The sequence below is a fragment of the Lepidochelys olivacea genome, assembly GCF_965140295.1.
Source record: "Lepidochelys olivacea isolate rLepOli2 genome assembly, chromosome: 8".
Classification (NCBI taxonomy): Eukaryota; Metazoa; Chordata; order Testudines; family Cheloniidae; genus Lepidochelys; species Lepidochelys olivacea.
In genome coordinates, this window is record NC_140418.1 from 14,587,067 (window position 1) to 14,605,853 (window position 18,787).

At 42.1% G+C, this 18,787-nt stretch overlaps 1 protein-coding gene and 1 long non-coding RNA gene across 5 annotated transcripts in view; one reads left to right on the forward strand and one right to left on the reverse strand.

The window, feature by feature from the left end:
* The window catches only part of LOC311525488, a 25,258-nt gene extending 19,837 nt beyond the window's left edge, over positions 1-5,421 (forward strand). For both annotated transcript variants that reach the window (XR_014712791.1, XR_014712792.1), the window contains exon 5: positions 5,210-5,421. This is a non-coding gene — a long non-coding RNA (uncharacterized lncRNA). The remainder of the gene's footprint in view (positions 1-5,209) is intronic.
* Positions 1-11,027, reverse strand: part of MEIKIN (meiotic kinetochore factor) — a 24,147-nt gene extending 13,120 nt beyond the window's left edge. Inside the window, exons 1-9 of one of the 3 annotated variants that reach the window (XM_084637665.1) lie at positions 10,952-11,027; positions 10,293-10,477; positions 7,401-7,491; positions 7,030-7,108; positions 5,836-5,896; positions 3,124-3,252; positions 1,315-1,434; positions 1,023-1,062; positions 367-431 (exon numbers count right to left, since the gene is read on the reverse strand). In XM_084637665.1, the coding sequence (XP_084493791.1) occupies positions 367-431; positions 1,023-1,062; positions 1,315-1,434; positions 3,124-3,252; positions 5,836-5,896; positions 7,030-7,108; positions 7,401-7,491; positions 10,293-10,449 (742 nt within the window). In that variant the 5' untranslated portion in view covers positions 10,450-10,477; positions 10,952-11,027. Of the gene's footprint in view, positions 1-366; positions 432-1,022; positions 1,063-1,314; positions 1,435-3,123; positions 3,253-5,835; positions 5,897-7,029; positions 7,109-7,400; positions 7,492-10,292; positions 10,478-10,684; positions 10,889-10,951 lie in introns of those variants that run through there. The other 2 variants (XM_084637666.1, XM_084637667.1) reach the window with 2 other exon arrangements.
* Between the last annotated feature and the right edge of the window lie 7,760 nt (positions 11,028-18,787).

The following is an 18,787-nucleotide window of genomic DNA, read 5'->3' on the forward strand; positions in this document are numbered from 1 at the left end:
TATTATGAGCCCTTTCCTTCCAGTACACTCAGTCTTTATATTCCCTAAAATAATCCTTCCTGCATGCTGAGATCTCTCAGACCACACTGAAGTCACTGGCAGAGGAGATTAGGTGGCAAATTAATGTAAGCAGTTATCCAATTAACTGTGTTACCAAGACTTGCTGTCTCAAATAGCAATGTTCCTTATTGGTTTTCTGCAAGGTAGAGGGCTAGGCTGTCACTAGGTTGATAGGATCTAGTAAGACAGAATTCTTTGGGAATCAGTGTAACTGGTAGCAGACTCCAAATAAGTTTAAAGTGGAATAAAAAAATTTAATAGACTACTAATTTGCAAGTAGTACAACTATTTTAGGCCATGTTTTACCTGCTACAATTGTTGAAACATTCATCAATTCAGAAGAATCTTTATTGCATTTTGATGGTGACTCTCTGATAATAACAAATGAAAATTCTGTTATAAGTATCTTAAAATTTAGACAGCAAAATAATTACAGAAAACTAATTATAAGATAGCTCTAAACTTTCCTCTTCATTTTCATCAAAGCAGCTTAGGAGTTCAGTTACTTTTTTTGTAATGTAATTTTTCCACACAAAATAGCTGACCAAATGATTCAAATACCTACAGTTTATCAAATCAAGTAGATTAAGAATATGAAGGGATTTTATAATTTAAAGACTGCAGAAAGCAAAAAGTAGTAACTAAAATCAAGTACTATATAGTGAAATATATCCAGAAGAATACCGAAAAATGTAGGTAGTGTGTAGTGGAGCCACTTAAAATCCAAGAAGTTTGCTTGTTTTAGTAGACATTTGTCTCAACCGTTCAAACACTTACTCACCCACTTATCTTAATTGATCAGTCCCACTTAAACCAGTGGGGCTGCTCAGACTGAAATCAAGCAGGTGCACAAGTATTTGTAGATCAGGACATTAATTTGCATATACGGGACAAAATAAGGATATACGTGTGCTTTGTAGGTTTATTAAAAATTAAGTCAAATTCTCCGCTTTAAAGATTACCTCCCGAAGTACTGGTCTTGATGACCCTCTGATATGGTCTCTAAAAGACAAGAAAGTTTGAATTTAAAGATAGCTATGAAAGGTAGAGGATATCCTACTACATATTAATATTTATATAAAGTGTATTATAAACATCATTATCTTGAGGTGCTATTCACTATAGTGCAGAAGGGCCTTTCCAATGAATTAACTAAAGCATAGAGACTTACAAGGTCTTTCTAGAGTGAACTCTATTTAGTTTTAAATAAAGTGAAATAAGCATTTGAAATAATTTAATATAAAAAGAAGTCACCTAATATCTCTGAAAGATTTGAAAGCTGCAGCATCTTATCTATGGTCACTGCTTTGCTGGTGTCCAGGAGAGTAGAATTCTTATATTTGAGAAATTCCTCAGGATTGGAATTATTTCTGTCTGAACACAGAAGATACAGTTGGAAGTTGCCTTTCACTCTGTAGTTAATTCCTTTACCAAATGTATAATATAGACCTGTGATGTTTGAAAGATAAGTCCCTCATTTAGGGTGAAATGCATTGTGAGAGGTCCTCTGCCAGCTGTTGCAGTCAATCTCTTCCCTACATACCTTGCAAAAGCAAAAACCCATAATTTCCTTTGTTTTTTAATATAAATCACAGCTGAAATCTCTGATGCAATATAGTAGATCAGCGTACACTGCAAATGCAATTTTTATCCAATGATCTCGAAGCATTTAAAACATTAGGCCTAGACTGTCAAAAGGCACAATCTGTAGGCTTATTCTGGCCAATAGCACTTGAAGAACATGAATTCATGTCCACAAAAAAAGGTCAGACTTTTGAACATTTAAAGCTAAGGTCTGTGGAAAGGCAGAATGAGTCTAACTGGATAGTGAATACCAAGTATGATTAACAGTCCAACAAATTTTCTTTGCGCATCAAGGCAACATGCGGTGTCTATGATATAGGGAACAGGATGCACCAGAACTAGGGGGATCTTTCAGCATTTACATTGTGCTCCATGTTTAAATGTTCCGTGTCTTTATTTTGTTATCCAATGCTGACACCTGTCAGAGAGGACATCCTTAAAGGAGTACATATACATAGAAAAGTAAAGTTTTGTTGCATATGTTAAATGCTTTTCTATTGTACGCAAGTTCAAAATATCTTTCCCTTTGATTGTTTTAAAATTCTAACTTTACCTGCTTTAGTCCCTAATTAAACATTATGAACTTTAAAATCAGCAAAGAGTCCTGTGGCACCTTATAGACTAACAGACATATTGGAGCATGAGCTTTCGTGGGTGAATACCCACTTGGTTGGATGCATGTAGTGGAAATTTCCATACCAGGTATCAGAGACTTCAAAGAGAAACTGCTGAGCTTCAGTTCATTTGCAAATTTGACACCATCAGCTCAGGATTAAACAAAGACTGATTTGGCTCGCCAACTACAAAAGCAGTTTCTCCTCCCTTGGTGTTCACACCTCAACTGCAAGAAGAGGGCCTCATCCTCCCTGATTGAACTAACCTAGTTATCCCTAGCCCAATTCTTGCTTGCATATTTATATCTGCCTCTGGAAATTTCCACTACATGAATCCAACCAAGTGGGTATTCACCCACGAAAGCTCATGCTCCAATACGTCTGTTAGTTTATAAGGCGCCACAGAATTCTTTGCTGCTTTTACAGATCCAGACCAAAACGGCTACCCCTCTGAAGCATGAGCTTTAAAAGAAATCTGGGCTAGATCCTGACCCTATTTTAATTGCTGTGCATTGCTCAGGCCACCCTATCCCAGACACATTTTGGGGGTGGATGGGGATGCGGCCAGAGCATGCTGTGCTCAGCTATCTCCAGCTAGTACTAAAGTCCCCAAGGAACCACTTCTGCCAGCCTTTAAAACGACTTCAAATTATGCATATGGCCAGTCAGCCCCTAGATTGGAGGATCAAGCCCCTGTAGATCCTGCAATGAGCACAGCCTGGCTCAATCCAGAGATCTGACCCAAGGAGTGAAAGATACAAATATTCAGATATAATAGTATAATTAACTATATCTATGTATCTTTCTACACCCATCATATCTTTCTACATCAGGCTGAAAATCCAATTTGAAAATTAAATTTTACCTAAACTATCTTCATCCCTGAATATTTCAGGTGATGGGCAACTATTCATGCTATCAGTAGACTCTGTACTGGAATCCATGTCCAAACAGCTCAGTAGAAAGGTAGAGACACCTGTAGGCAGAGTCATTCCTATAATTTAAGAGGAAAAAATGGTTGAAACATTGTCAATGGACCATCAGGTGAGGGTATAAATTCTGATCCTGCAATTGGCTAAATATCTTCAATTATTATGGGTAGTTTTAAAATACAACATTTTAACACAAAAGTGCAAAATAAAACCTGGCTTATCTTTATTCTTTAAAGGAAGTAGGTATCTCACTCATTTCATGCAAGATTCATTTTAAAAAATGACAAGGTTTGGGCTGCAAGATGCAGACAGATTTGTTTTGAATGTTAAAATCCATCAGACGTGGCCATAAGCAGCTAGCAGCTTGTCATAAGAATGGTAAGGTCTTTTGGTATTTGGAGAAACTCTTGATGTGTGCATGAAGTTAGTTGTGGATCAACTCATCCATCCTCCTTCTCCAGAGAAAGAACCTCATAGGTTAGGGTCAACTTAAAGGGGACTCTTATATAAGCTCACACTGCAGCAGAGCTCCCTGTGTAGTCATATATACTGTCCTTTAAAGGAGATACTAAATCTACAGTAGATCCCTTCTGGTAGGGGTCTAATGGAAGTCTAGGTAGAATCTGAATATTCCATGGCACTTTTCAACAAGTAGGGATAGCCCTGATTAACAGGCCTTCACTCAAAACTGTTCTTCTAGCCAAAGGACACAGATCTATTAGAGTAGCTAGGTAATCCTCCCAGTGACATTTTGGAGACTGGCACAGAGCTTAAACATGTTATCAATTATCCACCTAAAAACCTCTCTATATAATTAACTCCCAGAAGTAAGCTAGTTACACAAGAGACTCCATTCCCTTGGGTATAGCCAGAGCTGGTGCTAGGCATAAGCAGACTAAACTTTAAAAGAAATCTGGGCTAGATCCTGACCCTATTCCAACTGCTGTGCATTGCTCAGGCCACCCTATCCCAGACACATTTTGGGGGTGGATGGGGATGTGGCCAGAGCATGCTGTGCTCAGCATCTCCAGCTAGTACTAAAGTCCCCAAGGAACCACTTCTGCCAGCCTTTAAAACTACTTCAAATTATGCATATGGCCAGTCAGCTAAACAATTGCTTTTAGGGCCCCAAGTAGCTCAAGGGAGCCCCCTATTTGCTTATTTTGCATTGGGGGATCAAAAAATATTCCTGCTTAGGGTCCCCAGTGGGCTAGCACTGCCTCTGGGTCACATGGGACAGCATAATGGCTATCTGCTTAGATCATCCTGTTATATTCGGTTGGCCTTCTTTAGTACACTTAGAGACTCACCAAAAGGCATTATTCAAGTTCAAGGGTTAGAATTCTATCACTTTAGGTTTGTCTCCCATCATACTGTTGTCTGGGACACTTGACTACACCAGAGGTATAACTGAACTGAAGATTGCAACTGGAAAGATTAGGGAAAAATTAGACAAAAATAGTTGAGGATAGACCACTCTTCCACCTAAACCTCAGATAACTACAGCCAATCTTAAGAGGCCAAGTAATACTGATCATTAAAATGCCAAACGGTAACTAACAGGAATACATTCCTATATGCTCCTGGAAAGTTAAGAATACAGAGAAAGAGGGCTTTTCTGAGACGTGTCGATTTTGTAAGGAGAGTCCTCTTCATAAATGAAGGTAAAATATATTAGCCACTCAGAAGCACTTTGTAACAAAAGTTGACCAAACGCGCGTTGGAATCAACAGAAATAGAAACCCAACCTGGATTCAAACAGCGCGTACTTTCTGAATGTAATATGCAGTGCTGTAGCTATGTCAGACTCTGGATATTCAAGAGACAAGACGAGTGAGGGTAATATCTTTTATTGGGCCACCTTCTGTTGGTGAAAGACAAGCTTTCGAGGTCATATAGAGCTCTTTGTCAGGTCTGGAAAAGGTTCTCAAGCCCATCACAGCTAAATACAAGAGCAAAAAAATAGAAATGTGCTAACTACTTGTATTAAACTTGTCCAACGCCTGTTCTCACTTTCAGGTGACGCTGTAAACAAGAAGCGGGCAGTATTATCTCCTGTAAATGTAAACAAACTTGTTTGTCTTAGCAATTGGTTGACTAAAAAGTAGGACTGAGTGGACTTGTAGGCTCTAAAGTTTTAGATGGTTTTGTTTTTGAGTGCAGTTATATAACAAAAAAATCTACATTTGTAAGTTGCACTTTCACGATAAAGAGCTTGTATTATGGTATTTGTATGAGGTGAATTGAAAAATACTGTTTTATCATTTTTACAATGCAAATATTTGCCATACAAATATAATACAACACTTGTACTCGCTGTTATAACTGAAATAAATATATTTGAAAATGTAGAAAAACATCCAAAAATATTTAATAAATTTCAATTGGTATTCTATTGTTGAACAGTGCGATTAAAACTGCGATTAACTGCGCTACTTTTTTTTTTTTTGAGTTAATCGTGTGAGTTAACTGATTTATCAACAGCCCTACTTTCTGAATGTAGGGCAGTCTGAGCTAGTACAGGAATAATGCAGAAGTCAAATCTAAAAGTTGTTCTGTAATAGCAATATTTATAGAATGGTCCTTTAATTCCAATTTTTAAAGTTGTATATATTCTATATATTAATAGCCTAAAATGTACTCACCTGAAGTAGTCTCAGTGTTTCTCAAACTTTCTTTACTTTCAGAGTTGATATGCAGAGATTCCTAAAATTAACAAGGGAAGATGCAGACGAAAATAGTAACAAATCTAGATTAAGAGATGTAATCAGATTTATTCTTTTATTATCAAGGATTCAAGAGAAAAGTTTTGAGAATGACAAATTTATGCAAAAAAGTTACTTAGGTTAACTGACAATTAAACCTGCCAGCACCACATAGCCAATATAGTTGTATCCTACTGTTTTGCATGTATCATTAGCAAAATTGCCATCCGACTTATTGTTCTGAATCTACTGTTAGTAAAAGTTGGCTTTATCCTAATTTTATTGCTTGGATAAAGCTTCAATTGAAGGCCTTCTGCAATCAAGGGAAGTTCTACATAAGCAAGAAGTGCAAGGCTAGTGCAAATATATGAAGCAAGAGAACACCACACACACCTTCTAGTTGACTTTTGCTTACAAGTAAAACTGATTTGCACAAATATGATGCCGATGCTGTGAAACGCACACAAGTAGTCTTATAGAACTCAAGGGGACTACTCACATCCATAAAGCTGAATGTTTGCATGATCAGGGCCCAGGTATCGAAGTAATTGATGGAAGGTAAATAAGGAACACCCAAATATAAATTTTACAGTAACATTTGAGGATAATCATTTTACAGTCAGAAGTGATGGGACTTAGTTTATAGGATGTGTTTGAACTAAAAAGGATTTTGTAGAAAAAGTGTGTTTTTTTGCTGTAATGACATTATCTAGCTATTATGTAGTACTTCTGATTTGTTAACGCCTTTATGAAGTGCTTTGAGATAAGTATTATCCCAGTTTTGCAGATGGAAAAACTGAGGCAGAATCCTGACATGACTTGACCAAGATCAGATAGCAGCTAGTAATAGTATTTCTGCATGTTTACCAGTTATATACCAGTTTTTGTTCTGGCAACCCACAGTGCAAAAAAAAGCTATAAAGCTAAGTTCAGCCCTAAACAAATGCATGTGACTGCCAATGACTTTGCAGTGAGTAATACTTTTGTAGAGAAGGGGAGAATTAAGCCTACAGCAGACAGGGACTCCATCCCTCCCACCGCTCCTCCCCCCCCAAAACTTACCTTCCACCAAATAGTACCAACCAATAAAAATTAAGATTTAGTAAAGGGGGGTGGAGTAGAAAATGTTCATACCCTCAACAGCATAGTGCTTTTTTCCCTGATGTCTTCATTTTCTTCCATACCTGTAATTTTCTCATCATTTAATTGATCACTATGTTTGGAAAAAGAACACAGCAAAATGAAGTTTGCACTTGCATTACATATGCTAAAATTTAGCTCATTCTACAATTTTTAAATTTAAAAGTTAAATTAGAGCTCATTCTATGGAAGTCCTTAAAAACAGCCTTTTAGACGGTGGTCAAATAGTTCAATAGATAACTGCTATCAGAATTTGGTAGGCATCTCTCCAACATTTATCAGACAGTTATGAATTTAGCACAAGCAGCTCTGAAGTTAAGTATTGTAACTGATAGTGGTATATTTGAATGTGTGTTACCACAGACCTCTGATCAGATGAACTGTTGTTTGTTTTGGTCACTTCAGAGTTTTCTTTGATTTTTGGTAAGGCTTTCCGATTGGGATTTCCGTTCACACCTACAGAAAAGAGAATATTTAAATTTAGAACTAAGACTACCATTAGCAAAACTATAAAATTAATCTATTATGGGCAGGGTCATAGAAGACAAATGACAAGTTAAAAATCTTATTTAGAGACAGTCATCGATCTTTAATATGTTTACAGTATTGGGGTAAAACTCTGAACGAGGATCCTACCTTGCTATTTCTCCGCAGGTGCTTTGTTTGCTCACATACTAATATAATGAGACAAATCATACCATCTGGCTTAAAGAAATACAGCAGGCTGTTCAGAGTATGACAAGTCTCACTGGGTGTGACCCTTTCACAGGAAAACAGAATCAAAATTTTTGGAAGGGACATTTTCTGTGGGGTTTGCAAAAGTTTTGAGTCCAACTAAATTTTAATAACTAACCCATTATAAACTCTGAATTTATAAATCAGAAGTCTTTTAAGTCTTTTTAACAGGGATTGGTTACCAATGAGAATGTTACATACATCCCTGATACTGAAAACTTAGAAAAATCAACACCACGCTTCATTGCTTGCATCCCAAACATTACAGTGCAATTTGACATAAGTCAATTTTATCACCAAGTTAGCTTTACATTGTGGATTTTGGGGATATAGGGATTTTTTGGGGGATGAGACTATTACAAAAAGCTAACAGCCAACATAAATCCTGAAAAATTAGACATTATAATTTCAGCATTAATAAGGTAAGATGTTATTTTCAGACACATGTAAGGTCATTCCTTAATGAATTCATCATTTTAAAGAGGGGTCCGAAGCTTCACCTCCATGCACATTTCTTCCTATTCACAAGGGAGAAAATAGAACTGAGACCAATCACTACATAGCACTCTGCAGCAGCCCCTGGCTGGGACTCCCTGGATTTTGGGATTGGACAGGATTCAGAGCCAAGAATCATCCCCTACTAAGCCCTTTCCCTCTGGATTTGTGTAGATGTTTACAGTTTATAAGCATATTAACTCTCTATGGGTCCTCTCCATGACTGCTATCAGCACCTATTCCATTGTACAAGGTGGCTCAGGCAACGGAAACAGCTCCTGCAAATAAGAGTGGGAACCAGCAGAACAGGGTCAAGGCAGAAACCAATCACAGGGTTTTAAAAGCTGCCTTTTAAAGAGAGTGTCTCCTTCTCAAATGAGTGAAACTTAATAATTCTTTTGTGGGAAATGAAACAGCTGATCTTGATAAATCATGATCTGTCCTCATATAAGCAACTCACACAAAGACCTCCAGTTTAAGTTCTATCTGTAGTCAGTGTCTGTACACAGATTTTTAAAGTCGCTAGACCCTTCCTGCCAAGTCTCAAAGGAGCCTCTCTTTTCTGAGGATTAGTATGAACTGTTTTTGAAGTGCCTCTCCTTGGTGATTAAGGGTTTTGTCATGTGTTTCAAGAAGGGTCACATCTTGGATGGCATAGGGAAACAAATTATGTCCCTCCATGGGAAATATCTATGAATAGTAAACAATTATTTAAATCAGTCTAGAAGAGCTATTGATTAAAGGAGAGAGCAAATCAAGACCGCTGGGTTCTATTCCCAGGTCCACCTCCACCTTGTGACCAAGTCACTGCATCCCCAGTTTCCCTATCTGCACAGTTTTATTAACTACGCTTTCCTACCTGTCAGATAACCCTCCCACAAACACACACTTGAAATGCACTGCCTCTTGCTGCTTGGCATACTCAAAACTCACAAAGACACCCTTTCTTCTCTACAGCCTACTGACCCTTGATGTTACATACATCAGAAGCACATGACCAGCAAGCTGTTTTTCCTTTTTAAATCCCAAGTAAAATCAACTTGTTTACATCAAACAGCAATTTAACAACATTTGGACTGTCTTAGGGACGATAAGGATGAGCCATTTTTATTCAACGTATATCTGACTGTTTTTTTTTTTAAGCACAGTACTTCAATGTGCATCTATATTTTGACAGGACTTGGGCCTACATTTTCCCTTTTCTTATTAGGTTAGAGTCATAACATGAAGGTTACATGACAAACAAGATGCAGCGGTGGCCAAGGAATGTACACAGCTGATATGTAGGCCACTCCTTGCACCTCTCAAACTATCAGAGCCTAAAACTGTTGGACCCAATATGGAAGCAAGACCCAGAATGGAGTGGTGAGAAATATGCCTTGAAATCCCACCTGTCAAGCAGGAGGGAAAATCAGTTATTGGCATTTAATGTTATCGAATGGAATGCACCCTGAAGAACAAGAAATCCATTATAGGATATAAAGGGGGACATCAGGGTTCCAAGACTTGAAGAGCATTCACTGTCTTGGTTTAGCCATCCTTTATTCTGGAAGTAAATTGTTTATATTTAAACAAGAACTCCAAAATGCACATAAAGTCAAATTGGATCTAGAGAGAGGCACATTGCCCTAATTAATGTGGGAAGGGTGAAAGGTAGCAGGTAATACCTCTTCCACAAGTTACACTGTAACACCACCACAAAGGGGCCTCAGTGTGGCTCTAGTGAGGATACATACAACCCCTCCCCACCATACTGCACTACCGGGATCTGGCATGTAAACATCTCTTAATAAGCTTATCCCTCAGCATCTTGATAAGCCCACCCAACCTCAAGCTATATTTTTGCCTATCACACATTGTAGTGGCAGTTAAACTTCTAATGTGCCCATGAATGTTAAAGCAAACTCAGAGGAGGTGACAAGACTGAGTAACAGTTACTACTTTGGGCATGCTGTAGCTCACAAAAGCTCATGCTCAAATAAATTGGTTAGTCTCTAAGGTACCACAGGTACTCCTTTTCTTTTTACTTTGGGCATGGGACTGGAAGAGGCGGCAGCAGGGCTGGAGGGTGCTGGCTTTTCTGCTGCCTTGGGGACCTGATAGCGCCACCCCAGGTAGGGGGGAGGAGCAGTACGCATTCTTCGGTCTCTGTCGGGCATAGGTACGCAGCCTGAACCACTCCATCTTCTTTTCTTTCTCCTCCCAGCAGTGCCTGCAAGCAAGTATGGGGCAGGGGGGAAGAGAATCAGAACAGTCAGGAGGAGCTTTATGGCATCCCCAAAACCTGCCCCAGGGGCAGGGGAACCCCCCTGCTCTTCCCCAAGCCATCCCCTTTACCCACCCCAGGGGCACTCCCCTTCCCTCCCCCAAGGCCATCCCCCTAGCCCACTTCAGGGACAGGGACAACCCCCTGACTCACCACAGGAGGGACAGCCCCCTCCCCTCAGGCCATATTCTACTCAGGCTCCCCTTCCCCCGGGGCAGGAGACGGGGTACCGCACACCTCCCACCCCAGCAACCACTCTCCCCCCGAGAGGGCTCCCACACACAGGACAAAACGCCCTCCGGCGGCCGTTGAAGAAAACGGAGCCGGGAAGCTCCTTTATAAGCAACGGTCGCTGCCCAATAGGCCAACGCGGCCCCCTCAGTCCCGCCCACAATGCGCCCCGCCCCCTCCCCCAGCTACCAATCCGCTTCCCGGCAAGTGCCACAGCCGGCCGGCGGGCCGTGCTCCGCCCACTTGCCGCCTCGCGCAGCCCCCGCTGCCGAGCCGAGCGCTCCAGCAATCTCCTTCTAGGCCCCGCCCCCTCCAACGACCCGTCTGCCTTAGATCCATCCCCCCCAACACCCCACCTCTCCTAGATCGACCGTCCACCCCTAACAAACCCTTAAATCCAGCCCTCCACCGACACACCTGTCCTAGATCCAGCCCCCGAACGCCCTAACAACCACCTCCCCTAGACCCCCCCACCTAATGCCCTAAACCCACTCCTGTCCTAGATCCGGCCCCCTAACAACCCACCTCTTCTGAGAGCCGCCCCCCCCCACCTAATGCCCTAAACCCACTCCTGTCCTAGATCCGGCCCCCTAACAACCCACCTCTTCTGAGAGCCCCCCCCCACCTAATGCCCTAAACCCACTCCTGTCCTAGATCCGGCCCCCTAACAACCCACCTCTTCTGAGAGCCCCCCCCACCTAATGCCCTAGCAACCCACTCCTGTCCTAGATCCGGCCCCCTAACAACCCACCTCTTCTGAGAGCCCCCCCCCACCTAATGCCCTAAACCCACTCCTGTCCTAGATCCGGCCCCCTAACAACCCACCTCTTCTGAGAGCCCCCCCCCACCTAATGCCCTAAACCCACTCCTGTCCTAGATCCGGCCCCCTAACAACCCACCTCTTCTGAGAGCCCCCGCCACCTAATGCCCTAGCAACCCACTCCTGTCCTAGATCCGGCCCCCTAACAACCCACCTCTTCTGAGAGCCCCCCCCCCACCTAATGCCCTAAACCCACTCCTGTCCTAGATCCGGCCCCCTAACAACCCACCTCTTCTGAGAGCCCCCCCCCACCTAATGCCCTAAACCCACTCCTGTCCTAGATCCGGCCCCCTAACAACCCACCTCTTCTGAGAGCCCCCCCCACCTAATGCCCTAGCAACCCACTCCTGTCCTAGATCCGGCCCCCTAACAACCCACCTCTTCTGAGAGCCCCCCCCCCCCCACCTAATGCCCTAAACCCACTCCTGTCCTAGATCCGGCCCCCTAACAACCCACCTCTTCTGAGAGCCCCCCCCACCTAATGCCCTAGCAACCCACTCCTGTCCTAGATCCGGCCCCCTAACAACCCACCTCTTCTGAGAGCCCCCCCCCCCACCTAATGCCCTAAACCCACTCCTGTCCTAGATCCGGCCCCCTAACAACCCACCTCTTCTGAGAGCCCCCCCCCACCTAATGCCCTAAACCCACTCCTGTCCTAGATCCGGCCCCCTAACAACCCACCTCTTCTGAGAGCCCCCCCCCACCTAATGCCCTAAACCCACTCCTGTCCTAGATCCGGCCCCCTAACAACCCACCTCTTCTGAGAGCCCCCCCCCACCTAATGCCCTAAACCCACTCCTGTCCTAGATCCGGCCCCCTAACAACCCACCTCTTCTGAGAGCCCCCCCCACCTAATGCCCTAGCAACCCACTCCTGTCCTAGATCCGGCCCCCTAACAACCCACCTCTTCTGAGAGCCCCCCCCCACCTAATGCCCTAAACCCACTCCTGTCCTAGATCCGGCCCCCTAACAACCCACCTCTTCTGAGAGCCCCCCCCACCTAATGCCCTAGCAACCCACTCCTGTCCTAGATCCGGCCCCCTAACAACCCACCTCTTCTGAGAGCCCCCCCCCCCACCTAATGCCCTAAACCCACTCCTGTCCTAGATCCGGCCCCCTAACAACCCACCTCTTCTGAGAACCCCCCCCCCACCTAATGCCCTAGCAACCCACCTCCCCTAGATCCAGCCCTCACCCGACCCACTAAGAACTCCCTTAAATCCTACTCCCACCCAGCCCCCTAAGAACCTTCTCCCAAATCCAGCCTTCTAACAACTCCCCTTGCCTAGACCCAGCCTGCCCCTCACTCTTCCCAACAGCCCCACTTCCACCGTCAACCCACCTGCCTCCTATTGATTTTCAGTAGTGGTGAGTAATTCTGGTACTGCATTAATTAAGTACCTATTGTAGTGTGACTGGGCAAGAAAAACCACTATCGGCAAATAATGGATCGTAATATTTAGCGGGAGGTACTCTGCAATACTTTGGAAACGTGGTATTGTTTTTGTTGTTTAGGTTTTGGGCAGAAGGTGGCACTGTTAACCGTATGTGAGCTGTAGCTCAGGAAAGTTTATGCTCAGATAAATTGGTTAGTCTCTAAAATGCCACAAGTCCTCCTTTTCTTTCTGCGGATACAGACTAACAGGGCTGCTACTCTGAAACCTGTGTGTTCAGTGTCTTTTGAGCACTTTAGTGCAGTTGCATATTTGGCAGTTGCGCTGTGCCAATAAATTGAATGTATTTACTATGATATTTTCAGAATCAGCCAATCCCTTCTCGGGATACAGACTGTAATCCCAACCCATAGATTGGATTCATATTTGCAATGAAAGGCTATTCCCTGTCCCAATCAGTTCGGACTTCCCCCTGCCAACCTGCCCCCATTCCCTCCTTTGCCCAGAGATGGGCGGGGGGAAGCTATGCTGTGTGACCTAAAGGTCTGTTATGCCCCCAAAAGATCATAATTGTTTTTTCTTGTCTTCAAGAACATAAACAATTCTACTTTGAAATGGTGCTTTCTGATCAGTCAGGATGCACTCTTTTGTGGTCATCCTTGCCTCAAATTCTCATTTGTTGAGTATAATTGGACAATAGTAATAAAAATGGAATTAAATGTGTGCAGCAGCAGTGGCTTGAGAGAGGGCCTGCCAGCCCCAATTCCCCACTCTGCCCCTTCCTAAATGGCCCAACCCAGAAAAGGTGGCCTTTGTATCCAATTCATCATGTGAAGCAACAATTCATTCATGTTAGACATCCATTCAGGTTAGAGTTTTGCACTGTTTGTGAATGACAACAGAATCCCATAGGACTTTTTACTGCCATTGTATTTTGATGTTCAGTATATTTACTTTTTAATGTAGTGATAGATGTATAGGTGTGTTTAATAGCTCTAACAATAGGGGTGGTGTTATGTTTCTGTTTTCTGCATACTGCATCACTAAATATAAGGGGTTTGATTGTTAGGGGCTCACTTGTTACTTGAGTTTTAACAAATGAAGTTATAATAATACCTAGGTCTTAGAAAGCTGTTTTCATCAGCAGATCTCAAAGCACTTTACAGAGAAGGTCAGTATAATTATCCCTATTTTACAGATTAGGAAACTGAGGCACAGAAAGATGAAGTGACTTGCCCAAGGTCACCTAACAGGCCAGTAGCAGAGACAAGAATAGAAGCCCGTCCAGTGCTTTGTCTGCTGGGCCATACTTCCCCATAGAAGTGTGAAACTGGTGTATACTCTACTGGTTTGTTGAAAACCTGGTGCAATGGGGTAGATAAAGAGTACCCTAGTTGTCTTCTGAAATCTAGTGCCATGTTGTGCCTATGTTTAAAAGTCTTGCCAAATGTTGTCCTGTATTGTAAAAAGGGCAAACGGGATGACACAGATAAATATAGGCTGATTATCCTGACTTCAATCCTGGACAAAATCTTGGAAAGATTAAGAGGGGATGTAATCAGTAAAGAATGAAAGGATGGTAGCATAATTAATGCCAAACTTCTTGGCTATGTTCCTTAATTAAAATAAATGTAATGTAGACTGAAAGTTGGCTTTCTGTGAGTGTAAAACGCAACACTGAGGAATCTGTAGTTGATTCAGATGTGTAATTTAAGATGAGAGAGAACATATGGATTGGATGACACATTCTGGCAAATTCCTTGTTTTTTCATGGAGACCTGTATGTTCTTGGTTTGTTCATTGAAAACAAGGGATTATTGTTCTGACTTAGGAAAAATTGAACTAGCTTGTTTTTTTCTCTACAACAGGATCATTGACATCCGGCAGGGCTGGACCTAGGCTTCACTGGACTGGCATCATCTGTTTGGGGCTCTGTGTAAAGTACATATGATAGGGTGTCACCTCAAATCTGCTTGTGAGTCCTCACCTCCCCACAACCACACATACACTTGTTTAAGAGGCTCCAAGGCCTCTTCTCCTGAGATAGACCTAGGGAGGGAAAGTTTTTATCTTAAGTTGTTCCTTCTGCTCCTTTCATCATTTTTCTTGCTCTCCTCTGAACTTCCTCCAGTCTGTCGGTATCTGTCAGGCAATTTGGAGAAATCAACTTATCTAGATCAGCTGCACCAGAGCTGCTGAGGTGGTGACTAACTATACAGAGTATTGCTTTTAATTAGGCCACTGAAGAGTGTATTTACTGTAAGAGACCATAGCTGCACATCCTGCACTATGTGACTGAATGCACCGAATTATTTTAAAGGTGAATTGAAAGGCTCTTTGTTTGCCATGGTGTGAATGTAGGCCCTTGGTTTCTGCATCTCTATTGGCTCACTAATAACAAAGTAGAGTTTGAGGTGTATGTGATGTCAGCTGCTGTAGCACAGCAAGCACAAAATTCTTGGGTCACACAGATGAAAGACACTAATTTTCAAATACTGTAATTTGCTTAAAAACATATTTAATTTAAATTAACACATCCCTTTAATGTTTGGGGTTCTAGTTTTTTGTATCACATTTCAGTTCACCCTTACTGCTATACCCTGCCCAGTGCTCAAGGGCCAGCAATGCATGCAAGCGTGAGCTAGGACCACAGCGTGCTCTTGCCCAGAGGAGCCAGAAAGAGTGTACATCCCCTTAGCCTGCACTGAAGAATCCTGCCTTGTCCAGCAGGGAGGGATCCTTTCGAAGAGAACAATCTGGACAGCATCTCTGTTCCACTTCACTGTTCTTGGTTCATAAATTCATATGCATATAGGCTTAGTCTTATAATTTCACTGCTTGGAATTCTTATGAGCCAGTTGAGTGCTACTTGAATCCAAGTTTTTATGGTACAGTACTTTTCTGATCAAAATGTGTTAGTCTAACAGAGCACTCCGATTATATTTAGCTAGATAAATTTCATTTTACTAACTTTTGTAACAATTTTTTTGAATTCTTTGAAGCTGTGATATTGAGAGTGTACATGCACACAAAAACTGGAATGAGACTGAATAATTTGCAACTTTATTGTTTTAAGCACAAGTTCTGAAAAAATACTATGCATTCCCAATAGTTAATTCTATTAAACAAGCTTACACATTTGGTTATTTTTTTGTTTGTTTTAAAACAACAGTGAGCTGAAACCATTACAGAAAGGCTGCTGTATGGCCATCTTCAGAGAAATTTGAAACAACCAGTTCATTGAAGATTGCTAACATTGATCTCAGGTTCCAATATTCCTTTGCTCACTGTTTTTTTTCTGTATGTTTACTGTAGGCACACATTCTGAATGACTGGTTTCTGAGCATGTGGACAGAGTGTTGGAATAAGATTTTATAAAAGATTTTATTGTAAATCAATGCACAAGAATATTTTATGAGCAATTTTGAGAAATGTGACAGTTTAGTTCTTTACAAAAGTTTACACAGATGCCTTTTATATTTTTGATATACATGCTAATATACCCAAACTGAAAAATCTTTCACTACAGTTAAGATGCCTTTTTACACATATTTATAAGTAATAGATTTTAATCCCTTCACTTCAGTTGAAAATCGAATAAGCAACACTTAGGAAAATGTCTGATTTATTTGTGTGTTTGTTGCAGTTACGTTTTTTAAATGCATAACAAAATGGTATATTAAAGTGCAGGGGTTAAAGAGGCTCTGATGTCTCATGGAAAACATTCTATTTAGGAACAGTTCCACTTAAGTACAATTTTCTGGTGTTCTACCCTCTCTGTTGAATGTTAAAGGCTTTTGCTTAAAGACAGGAATGAAATCCTGGCTTCACCGAAATTAGTGTTAAAACTCCCATTGATTTCAGTGGGGCCAGAATTTCATCTGAGAGCTTATTCCTTAAAAATTAATCTCCTCTTCTTAATTCTTCATTTTAAAATACAATGATCTGTGTGACATCATAATTATAGCAACTAATTGTGATTCACAGACATTCCCTTGGCCTAAATTACTGCGGGTGTAATACATAATTTCACTGGAGTCAGTGGAGTTGTGCCCATTTACACCAGTAATAATTTTTTAATTAAGGAACATGGGCCTGATAGTGCTTTAGTACCTTCTCCAAAATGAATGCTGAGTGCCCTCAATTTCCAAACAGGAGCAAAGACAGCTTAACAGCTGACAATAGATACTCTACCTCTTGCAGAAATGGAACCCTAGGAAAAGAGGCACAGGAGAACTCCAAAAAGCAACAAAGATTCTGTTTTCATATATCTGTTCCCTTTTAACAACAGAACAAGAGAAATGCAGAATTTAAGTTTTCTGTGAGACATCACCACATCTTTAAGTGGTCTGTTGTCATGCAAAAATAGTGTATTCTTTCTGAATTTACATTCATCTTATCGTAGTTTATTTACATATAGATCACAAGTTTGTGCTTTTCATACATGGAAAAGAAATTAACTCAATTTGTTTCATTCTAGAAGAATTATTAAAGAAAAATTACTTTGTTGTATGCAGCAAAATCATACCCAAGGCAGTAATGACACTGGACCTTACTGTTGCTGAGATAGTAGCAATTGCACAATGTACTGTAAAAGCATACTTTAGCAGCAAAGGAATTACCACTTCTCTATAATATACACTATAGAATCAAATATTTCACCCTGAACATTTATTTGCCCTTCAATACTGCATTACTTAATTACACATATTGCCCGTCCTGTAAGGTTAGGACTCAGTACTGTGTGAGTTCTATCATGTATCTTCTTTGTTTCTTTGCATCCGATGAAATGAGCTGAAGCTCACGAAAGCTTATGCTCAAATAAATTGGTTAGTCTCTAAGGTGCCACAAGTCCTCCTTTTCTTTTTGCGGTTACAGACTAACACGGCTGCTACTCTGAAACCTTTGTTTCTTTGATGGTTTCTGGGGCAGGAGAGGTATGTTGGCTGTGCAATATACTGAGTGAAGAACATCAGATAGATATATATAACGATGCATTATTCTGTCAAGGGGATTGGGTTTGAAGGTTCACTATGTTTGAATCTGGTTTTCTCATATGAGCACAGGAGGCAACCTTTTTCAGTGGACATAGTATCAGGCCCAAGGAAACTCTTTTTTGACTATATAAAGGGGAAGAGCACATCGTATTATGAAGGAAAATGATTTGTAGAACTACCTCAACATACTAGTCTGCTCAAGGTAATGCCATCTTTGGGGGACCAGACGGACGGCACGCCACATAGGCCCTATTCTGATCTCACCCTGATTTCACACCAGTGTAACTCCATTGACTTCAGTGGAGTTACTACCTTTTCTTCTCTCTGGTTTGTATCAGAATCAGCCCCTATACCAGGGGTCGGCAACCTATGGCACGCGTGCCAAAGACAGCACGCGAGCCCATTTTTAATGGCACGCTGCTGCCTGCCGGGGTGCCAGCAGGCAGCAGGGTGCCATTAAAAATCTGGCCCTGCCCTGCCCGCTCTTCTCCACTCCCTGCCCCCTCCCGCAGGGGCAGCGGGCAAGGCGCAGAAGCTTGGTCCTGCCGGCTCCCCTGCCTCTTCCCGCAGTGTGCTGGATCCCTGCCCTTCCTCCTCCTCTCCGTCCCTACCAGCCACTCAGCTGATGGCCCTTGCGAGGGAGGAGCGGAGTCAACCTGCTCGCTGCTCCTGGTGGAGGCAGAGAAGAAGCGGGGGCAGGGCCTTGGAGAAGCGGGGCATATCCCCTCCAGCCCCCTGCCGTGAGCACCCCACGACCCCAGCCCACACCCCCAGCCCTCTGCCCTGACCCCCCCTCACACACACCCAGCCCTCT